We start from the raw sequence: 10143 nt of genomic DNA, 5'->3' as shown, positions 1-10143 counted from the left end.
TATAGATTGAATCTCATCCCAGGCACCATTTATTTCCCTGTCCCTTTCTGGGACCCCTGAACTTCTCTTCCCAGAAGAGCAAACAAACCAAATCCCAGGCCCTTGTCCTGCCCCACAGTGCCCCACATCCCTTCGGAAGAGTCCAAGGCCTGGGGAGGGGCATTTTCAGCTGAAGGAGGGCATAGGGTGTCTGCTGGGAAGACTGGCTGTCCCGCAGCATTGCCCAGCCTTCTCAGGACCTCTCTTGGTCCCTGTCCGTGGGTGATCCTGCTCCAGCCTCTCAGATGATGCTGGTCCTGCAGGTGCCCTGGCTCTGCTCCAAGTGGCTGGCCTTGGTGCTGTTGCTGAAGGAGGCCACAGGGTGCAGTGGGAACTCACGGAGGTGCCATTGCTGCCACTTCTTCTGAACCTCCAGCTGCACCTGCCCGGGAGACCAGCCATCAGCACAGCAGGAGAGGACAGTTCTGTGCCTGGAGCCCTGCTCGCTCCCCCAGGGACTCCATGCAGGCCCTGCCACTCCTGCCCAGCTGCCCTGTCCCCTAGCCTGCAGTCCACGCAGATTGACTGTTTCCAGCCCCAATGTCCAGTAGCTACTGAGGGTCCCCTCTCTCCTGGGCACGTGCACCTGCAATCTCATTACATCATGTCTTAAAGAAAGGACTTGTGCACCTTGGGACAAGTGTGTGTCCTTGACATCACAAGAGCAGTAGTGAGGAAAGCTAGCTCCTTGGCCCCCAGGCTGAGAGGAAAACAATCCTGGATTAAGCCAGAGGCTGAGTTGTCTGAAGGTCTGGGGCACTGACAGGGGCTACTGGGCAGAGGGCCAGCTTAGAGGAGGGTGTGGTCTGAAGGTGTGGGTAGGGCAAGACATGACTCCACTCAGTGATGGGTCCCCAGTGATTTTAAGTGATTTAAGATGAGTCCCCACTTATTCCCATGAAGCCACCCAAGCTCAGAACTTATCTGGGACCTAGGGAGTTTCTCTTTGTAAATTTCCTTCACAATTCCCAGCTGCAGCAGCTGAACCTTTGAAGCTAGGCTTGATATTTGATTTTTGGGAAACATCAAAGGTCATTCCCATTCAAGTGCAACAAACCAGATAGATGGTCAGTAGTCACAGAAAGGCTTAGCTCATGTTAACCACATAGCTCTGTATGCCCAGAGCCTGGGGTCCTGACCCAAACGCTCCATGTGAGGCTCGAGTCTTCAAAGTGAGTGCGCAGTCTCCCAAGGAGTCAGTGCTCATCTGGAGGTCCCTAAGGACTGAGCTGCAGACAGTTCTGAGTCACCCATTTTACATATGGGCAGACTGAGGCCCAGAGCAGGGCAGTGACTGAGATCACCCATTAAGCAAGCAACAGGGCAGTCAGGAACCTGGGTTCTGCCCAACTTTCCTCCTGCATTTGCTGAACAGATCAACATCGGTACCAGGAGTGCTTGTTAAAAAACGCTTTCTCAGACCCCAGTCCAGACCTACAGAATTTATTTCTGTGGAATGAGAAACCAGGAACAGGGTCCAGCCGTGGTTTTAACAAGGCTTCCAGGTGATTCTGTTGCTCCCATTAAGCAAACTCAGACTCCTAAAAGAACTGGCCAAGCCACCTGCCACCAGACCCAGGACTCCCTCTGACCCTTTCCATCCCCCTTCCTACCACCCCTCCCAGGTAGCTCCTTCTGACCCAGAAACCAATGGCTAGGAGCTCTCCTGGGTACCTGGGTGACCCAAGACTACTCACCTCCCCGTTGAGGAAGCAGTAGAGGACGGCCACCACCAGTCCCTGCCAGAAGAACAGAGGTAACAGGGTTAGCACAGGTGCTCAGCACGTGGCCTGAACCAGCTGGCCAGCTGCACCTTCCCCAGGTCTCTTAACCATCAGCTACAGGCTCATTTCTCCACCTATCTTGCCTCACTGGGAATTAGGCTACCTCCTGTGGGCTGCCCACGGTGCCCCTGGCTGTGCTGGCTCATCCAGCATAAACTGTGAACTCCTTGCAGCCAAGGGTGGGCTCCCTTTCGAACACATGTGGTGTCAGGGACAGGTCAGTAGGGGCTGCTAACCCAGCTAGCCGAGCTCAGGAAGCTCACCTGGGAGCCACAGGGATGGGTGGCACCTGAAGTGCGCCCACTCTGCCGGGAGGGGTGCAGGCTGCCCAGGGTGAGACCCTGGTCACTGTGTGGTCTTATTTCAAGATAAGCTGCAAATCTGAATATGTTTAAATGTAGATAACTAAATCAAATTGAAAAACAAACATGTAGGCAGAACAAACTATGTACAGGTCCCGGCCAGCCAGCGGTGAGCAGGGTTGGACCTCCCTGCTTAATGAACAGGTGGGTACACCTCTATGCTTAGGGTTTTATGTTCCCTGGTGTGGCGAGGTCTGTGCCTGTAAGACCCTCCCTCCCTGGTATTTGGAGCTCCTGATTTCCTCATGGTGCCCCCAAGGATCCTGGTGTGGAGCTCTGTCAAGGGAGGGACTCCAGGCTGGGGTGCCTGCTTGGAGCCTAAGAGGCCTCCAGATCAGCAGGAAGCAGTGTCTCTGCGGCGCATTCACCCTGCTCCTCTCCTTTCTCGGGGACCCACCTCAGGCCACCCTTCTCTCCCTTACAGGCCTGCCCTCCCCACTAAGAGGCCTGACCTCAGGTGGCCCAACTCCTCCTCCCTAGTCCCACCCAGGCCTGCCTGTAGCTACTTACAATATTGGAAAGGACCTCAAAGGGTGATGAATCAGCTCATCAATGGTGGGCTTAATATGTACAACTTCTCAGGGATATTGGCATTTTAAAAAGAGTTAGTGGCGAAGCTGGAAGGGTTTGCTTTAGAATTTCAGGTATCACTGACTGCCACATAGACTGGGGACTATTTGAGGGGCAGAAACACTCAGGGCATTGGTTTCCAAGTTTTGCTGCATATTAGAATCACCTAGGAACTTTTTTCCAGGTTGCACTCCCCAGATCCCAGTAGCTGGGGGCATCAGCAGCTTTTAAAGATCCCCACACAGTTCCAAAAAACGGGCATCATGGTCCGGGAACTACTACTGTCAGAGAGGGAGTAAAAGGCACTTCAAGGCAGGCTTTGAAATAAAACAGACTTGGATTGGAGCACAGCTAAACCTGAGTACTTGTAGGTCCCAGGTGCTTCATTTAACCTCGCCAAAGCCCTTGGAGGCAGGTGGGAGGATCTTCACCTCACACGCAAGGGAACTGAGGCACGGAGGGGTTTAAGCATGCCTGGAGCTCTGTGTGCTTGGCCCAGAGCCACGAGCAGGCCAAGGATGCTGCCCGTTGCATGGGCTAGGGTTGCCGGGCCTCCGCTGCGCTAGGGTCCAAGGACACATTTTCACTGTTCAGGGGAGGGAGTTAGCTGTGCTCCAGTGTATATAGGGCAGGCCTCACACAAGCCAGCAAGTTTACCAATTTCCACCGTGATTCTGCGATCATTAAGAATGAAGACTTTGAAGAATTTTAATGACATGAAGAAATGTTCTTGATGGGCATGATAGAGAATTAAACAAAACAAGCAAGATACAAAACCATACACATCATGATCCCAATTATGTGTGTGTGTGTCTTTGTGGAAAGAAAAGAGATGGAAGTAAACACACCAACATTTTAACAGAAGTTATTTCTGGGTTATGACTTTCTAGATTTTTTTTCTTATTATTTTTCTTTTTTTGAAAACTTTTCCTTATTTCCCAAATTATTCACAATAAGCAAGCATTATTTATACAATCAGAAAGAGTGAATACTTTTTTTTTTTTTGGAGACGGAGTCTCACTCTGTCACCCAGGCTGGAGTGCAGTGGCGCGATCTCGGCTCACTGCAACCTCTGCCTCCCAGGTTCAAGCAATTCTCTTGCCTCAGCCTCCCGAGTAACTAGGACTACAGGCACACACCGCCATGCCTGGCTAATTTTTTGTATTTTAGTAGAGACAGGGTTTCACCATGTTGCCCAGGCTGGTCTCGAACTCCTGAGCTCAGGCAATTCGCCTGCCTCGGCCTCCCAAAGTGCTAGGATTACAGGCGTGAGCCCCCGTGCCCGGCCGTAAATACATTTTTAAAGAGTATATGACAGTGATGGTGTTATTACAGTTGTATGTGTTCTTCTTTAAGCCCCGTCTTTTAGAAATGCATACTAAACTCTTTGCAGATGAAATAACATGATGTTTTGAATTTACTTAAAAAGATGGGGGTAGTAGGTAGGGACGGAGATGAAACAAGGCAGGCTATGAGTGGATACTGCTGAGGCTGGGGATAGGTAATGGGGTTCATTGTCCTATTCTCTTCACTTTTGTATATGAAAAACATTTTCTCATATGTGTGTGTATATATAAGAATATATATATACATATATATGTACAAAACTTTAAAAGATCCTTTTTCTTCCTCAACATTCCTATGAGAACATCAGGAAAGTGCTTTTGGTTTTCTCTTGACAAGACATTTTCCCAGAGAGGTAGTCCACAGTCCCAACCATTAGCCCCAACTCTGAGGGACAGGAAGTCCCCATCCATGGCCAGGCAGACCTGGGTCCAAGCTCTCAGCATGGTCCCTTTTCTGAGCCAGGTCAAGTCCTTCCACCTGACTGGTCCTCAAATCCTCTACCTGCTAGATGGGCCATTGTGTGCCCAGCCTCCCTGGACGTTACAAGAGCAGTGGTGGGGAAAGCTAGCTCCCTGGCCCCCAGGCTGAGAGGAAAAGAATCCTGGATTAAGCCAGAGGCTGAGTTCTCTGGAGGTCTGGGGCACTGACAGGGGCTACTGGGCAGAGGGCCAGCTTAGGGGAGGGTGTGGTCTGAAGGTGTGGGTAGGGCAACACCTGACTCCACTCAGTGATGTGTCCCCAGTGAGGCATCCTCCCTAGAACCTGTAAGTAACAAGAAGAGCCTACCCTGAACAGAGCTCTAGGGATGAGGGGAGGGTTTGAACCCCTGCTCGCAGGCCGAGGCCACCCCAGTGAAAGCTTGGCTGGACAATATTGCCCTACCGTGGAAATGTTGTTAAGGACTAAGTCCTTTAAAAAAAACGACTGGGAGAATTTTGTCTCAGGCCCTAGAGCCTATAATCACTGGCTTCTCCCGGCCGTTAGTTTGATTTTGTCTTATGGATATGCGAAATTTTGAAACAATCGTTTTGTCTTTGCTTTGGCTACTGGGAAACTCCCTATCACACTTATGACCCATCTCTCCCTCCTGTATAGAACTTTGTCATATTTGTTTCTGTGTAGCAACCCAACCAGTTGTATATTCTTTTTTTCACTGTTCCTTCATCTACTTATTTTTTGTCCTTTGTATGTTTTTCCCAAAAGTGACATTGCAATATTTTTGGAAGGAAATAGCTAGGAGTAAATAAACAAACGGCATTGTGAAGTTTGGGATTCACGTACAGGCTCCCTCTGTCCAAACCCATTTACTGTTGTTGTTGTTTTTTTTTTAACTTCACTACATCTTGTTGAATTAGTGGGTAAGTGACTTTCCACCTCACTTTATTTTTTAAAGTCAGTTTTTAGTTTTAATAATTTGCATATGCACATGGTTTCAGAGAATCAAAGGATTCCTGTTACAGAACCAGCAGCCTTCTGACACCCCACCCTCACTTCCTGTTCCTCAGACACGACTGCTCCTTGAAACTCTCTTAACTGCTTCTAAAAAATATGCTGATGTTGCCACTTGAGGAGTTTTCAGTCTAGGGCATTTTCTTTGGACTTCCCAGTGTGAACATGAGGACAGTGTTCTCTTCCAAACACCCGCCCCACACTCCTTCCTGCAAGGCCCGCCCCAGTGTTTGATGACTTGGCCATCCGCGCTTACGTTATTTTGACCATGTATATGCTATTGAGAGTTGTACAATGTAGTGTACTGGGGCTATTTTTCCTTTTTATTTTCCCTGAAGTCAGTCTCTCCGTCTCTCTTAGTTTTATCTCCCACCCCCATTTGACTGGTGGGGACCAGGGATCCCACTCAGGGACCTGTAGCACTGTCAGGTCCGATCCCTTCTTCCCCTGGGTCTCTGCCAGATAAGGCATCTGGCTCGCAGTCTCTACACCCTCCCCTTCTCCCTAAGGACAGAGAGAACTCCTCTTTTCAGCTGGCAGCCCCAGTCCTGGAAGCTTACCTGGAATGAGCCAAGGGCCAATTCAAAAAACAGCTGGATCTCCATAGCGTCCTCTGGGGAGAAGGCGAAGACGATGTAGTGGATGCCAAAGAGGGGGATCAGCAGGAGAGTGGACCTTGCCAGGCGCCTGGGAACACAGAGAGGCTGTAGCCTCCACTCTGCCTCCCTGTGCCCTTTCTCCTCCTGTGGGCACACAGCTGTGCCACTCCCCAGCTCGGGACTGACTGCTAAGGCTGGCTAGCAGTACCCCAACCTTTTTTGTTTTCCTTTTTTATTTTGAAAATTTCTAACTCCCACATATCCATCACTCAGATACAACAATTTTTGACTTATGGCAAAGCCCCAAACTTTCTGATCATGCACCTCCATCAGTAAAAAGAAAAAAAAATCGGTACCTACACCATTAACTTTATTTATAAATTACGCACCTATATCACTGCTGCTCTATATCTAACATCATATAAGCAAAGCCGGCTTTCTCATTTGCTAGATAATAAATATCTATAAGGATAAATTCTTGTATTTTCTTCCCAAATTAGGGTTGCCAAACTTAGCAAATAAAAATACAGAATCCCCAGTTAAATTTGAATTTCAGATAAACAATGGACACCATGTGGGGGTATAAATATTGAAAAACGATTTGTTGTTTATCCAAAATTCAATGTAACTGGGCATCCTGTATTTTACCTGGCAACTTTATCCCAGGTCCCCAGGAATCTGATACCAAGTAATCTGAGCCACCATCAGATTCTCAAAACACAAAACACCATGGAGAAGGTCTCTGGGGGACACTAATTTGTCCTGTTTTTGTTTTGTTTTTTTTCTTCTTTTTGAGACAGAGTCTTGCTGTGTTGTGCAGGCAGGAGTGCAGTGGCGCAATCTCGGCTCACTGCAACCTCTGCCTCCCGGGTTCAAGCGATTCTCCTATCTCAGCCTCCCGAGTAGCTGAGATTACAGGCGCCCTCCACCATGCCTGGCTAATTTTTGTATTTTTAGTAGAGATGAGGTTTCACCATCTTGACCAGGTTGGTCTCAAACTCCTGACCTCAAGTGATCTGCCCACCTTGGCCTCCCAAAGTGCTGGGATTACAGGCGTGAGCCACTGCGCCTGGCCGCTAATTTGTCTTTAATATAATTTATGGGCTGAATTATGTCCACACCCACTGTCAAATTTTTACACTGAAGTCCTAGCCCCCAGTATCTCAGAATTTGGAGAAAGGTCTTGAAAGAGGAGGCTAAGTTACAACAAGGATGGAGTGGGGCCTAATCAAATCAACTGGTGTCCTTAGAAGAGGAAATATGGACACACAGAGGGATATCAGGGATGCCCACACACAGAGCAAAGGCCCTGTGAGGACACAGTAAGAAAGGCTTCAGAAGAAACCAAACCTGTCGACACCTTGATCTCGGACTTTCAGCCTCCAGAACTCTGAGAAAATATGTATCAGCTGTTTAAGCCACCTAGTCTGTGATATTTTGTTATGGAAGCCCTAGAAAATGAACGTATTTCTCTTTAACATTTGAAAGGTCTTAAGTGTTTGTGGATCACACACTTGCCTAAAATCTGATGAAACCGAAGGTCATCCTCCTCTGAAAAATACACACACTGTACCTACACACATCTGTGTGAATTTCAGTCTTTGAAGCCCATGTGGAGACTCCTTAGCCTTGCCCCAAGGATAAGATCTCTCTGCCTTCAGGCTTCCTGCCTGAGATTTCTTAGTGTTTCCACCCCCATACAGTGTCTGAGGCTCTAAAATCAGACCATTCCCCCCAACCGCTCCCATGTACCTGGTAAACTTCTTATGACTAGGTCTACAACTTTTCCTCCATCTCCAATAGCCAGCACCAGTTGAGTAAACAGTAGGTGCTCAGTAAATGCTTGCTGACTGACCATGCCTCAGTCTTTGCCCTTCACTTACTTATAATGGCTGACTTCATTTCCTCTTGTTTCTTGGGTTCTAAGTTTTCTCATCAGGATTCTTAGAATGTTTATAAAAAGGATGAAATTAATCTGCAAAACACAAGGCAGAGGTGGGGCTGAAGGTATCTTGCTTTTCCAGCCACCTCTCCTGGCCCTGTCCCCTGGACCTGAGGGCAGAGAAGACATTGCAGACACCACAGCCAGGATGGCTCACCACTGCTGCCCCTCCTCTCCATCCCCTCCTCACCCCCAGTCCTGGTGAAACACTGTCTAGAGTCCATGGCTGGAGGCAGCACTCCCTCCTGCCCCTGGGCTGCAGGAGCTCTAAGGTCTGCTCAGTTGCAGGGCAGATCACTCACCCTTGCAGAGCATTGGAAGCCCCTGGGGATATTGTTAAAAATGCAGGTTTGGGGTGGACCTGAGATTCTGCATTTCTAACAAGCTCTCAGGTAATACAATGCCAAAGCTGACTGCCTTTACAGCAGTGGTTCTCAAAGTTTAGGGTACCCATTGCTGGGCTCTAACCCCACAGGTTATGGTTCAGTAAGTCTGGCGTGGAGCCCAAGAATTATTATTTTTAACAAGCTCCCAGGTGATGCTGAAGCTGCTGGTGTGAGGACCAGTTTGCAGCTCAATCGCCAGCTTCAAGAAGCCACCCTTGATTACTTCCGTTTCCTGATTCACTGTATTTAGGGATAATATTACTGTGTAAGAGCACTTAAAATATCTTTTTTTTCTTGCGAACTATGATTGGGAGATAAAATATCTTAAAACGTCAAATGCATGTGTCTGTCAAATATGTATGTGCCTACTTATCTGCCAATTCAATTGTAGCTTCCTGAAGGACAGGAACGCAGTCTTTTTATTCATTTTGGTGTCCCCTCCCCCAACCCCAGTGCCCAGTGCCAACAACATTAGGAAGTTGCCCACATGGTAGCATCTCTCCCTCACTCACACACCTGCTCCAGCCATTTTATAGAAGCAGGGATCAGTGGAATCACCCAGCTTCACATCCACATTGTTCACACAAGCAGCCTGGGGCCTGGGAATGCTTGCCAAAAGACACAGGATTAGTGGCTGTCTAGGACTCCTAGCCCAGCACTGCTTTTCGGGGAAACCCACTTCTCTGCAACTTGTTTATGCATCTTGTTGTAAGCTGGCTATTCATGCTGTCCATTCATTGAGGCTATTTAGTTTAATTTTGTTTGCCTTAGAGTTGTATTTAATTTAACAGGGAGCACTGGAAGACAAAAAAAAGAAATAAGAAAGAAAAGAGAGAGGGAGGGAGGGAGGGAGGGAAAGGAAGGAAGGAAGGAAGAAGGAAAGAAGGAAAGAAAGAAAGAGAGAGAGAGAAAGAGAAAGAAAGAAATAAAGGGAAAGAAAGAAAGAAAGAGAAAGAAAGAAAGAAAGGTCTTTAAGGTCCCAAGAATGAGTCTATTTTTAAATAGTGGAATTTCAGGCCCCATGCTAGGTTGGTAGGGAGATATTTTGCATCAGGAATGCTCATCCAACATCCTCAATTGCTGAATAAACCACAGTCCTCTGAAACCAGCCCTGGACACTGGAGCTGGCCATCCTTCATCCCGGGTTGTCCTAGGCTGGGCTGTCCAAGTCCTGGAATAACAGCAGGGCTTGCTTAACTAAATGAGGAAACAGCCTCCAGCATGATATTATGAAGCCATGGCAAATCAGTTTGTCAAGGAATTCCACATGAAACAGGAAAGCTCACATCTATTGCTAAGTGAAAAACAAAAACCAAAAAACAAAACAAAAAAAACCTAATTAAGGATTTTGAAAAAGAAAAGTATGTCTGCTCAAAGAAGAAGATAGGAAGGAAAACGCATGGTCATAACATATACGTAGCTGGGAGAATGATGAATGATTTTTTTTTTTTCCTTTTTAAAAAATACATTTTGTGCCAGCCACAGTGGTTCACACCTGCAATTTCAGCACTTTGGGAGGCTGAGGCAGGCAGATCACTCGAGTCCAGGAGTTCAAGACCAGCCTGGACAACACAGTGAAAGCTCATCTCTACAAAAAATTAGCTAGGCGTGGTGGGAGGCTTTAGTCCCAGCTACTCAGGAGGCTGATGTGGGAGGGTCACTTGA

At 47.8% G+C, this 10143-nt stretch overlaps 1 protein-coding gene across 1 annotated transcript in view; it reads right to left on the bottom strand.

Moving 5' to 3' along the window:
* Window positions 1–18: 18 nt before the first annotated feature.
* The window catches only part of SCTR (secretin receptor), a 74908-nt gene continuing 64783 nt past the window's right edge, over window positions 19–10143 (bottom strand). The window contains exons 10-13 of the mRNA XM_024243482.3: window positions 8034–8125; window positions 6112–6238; window positions 1737–1778; window positions 19–421 (exon numbers count right to left, since the gene is read on the bottom strand). Coding sequence (XP_024099250.1) covers window positions 281–421; window positions 1737–1778; window positions 6112–6238; window positions 8034–8125 — 402 coding nt within the window. The 3' untranslated portion in view covers window positions 19–280. The remainder of the gene's footprint in view (window positions 422–1736; window positions 1779–6111; window positions 6239–8033; window positions 8126–10143) is intronic.

This window comes from Pongo abelii, chromosome 11 (assembly GCF_028885655.2).
Source record: "Pongo abelii isolate AG06213 chromosome 11, NHGRI_mPonAbe1-v2.0_pri, whole genome shotgun sequence".
In the NCBI taxonomy this organism is placed as follows: domain Eukaryota; kingdom Metazoa; phylum Chordata; class Mammalia; order Primates; family Hominidae; genus Pongo; species Pongo abelii.
Note: the sequence above shows the minus strand (reverse complement) of the source record. Positions and strands in the feature narration are given on the sequence as shown.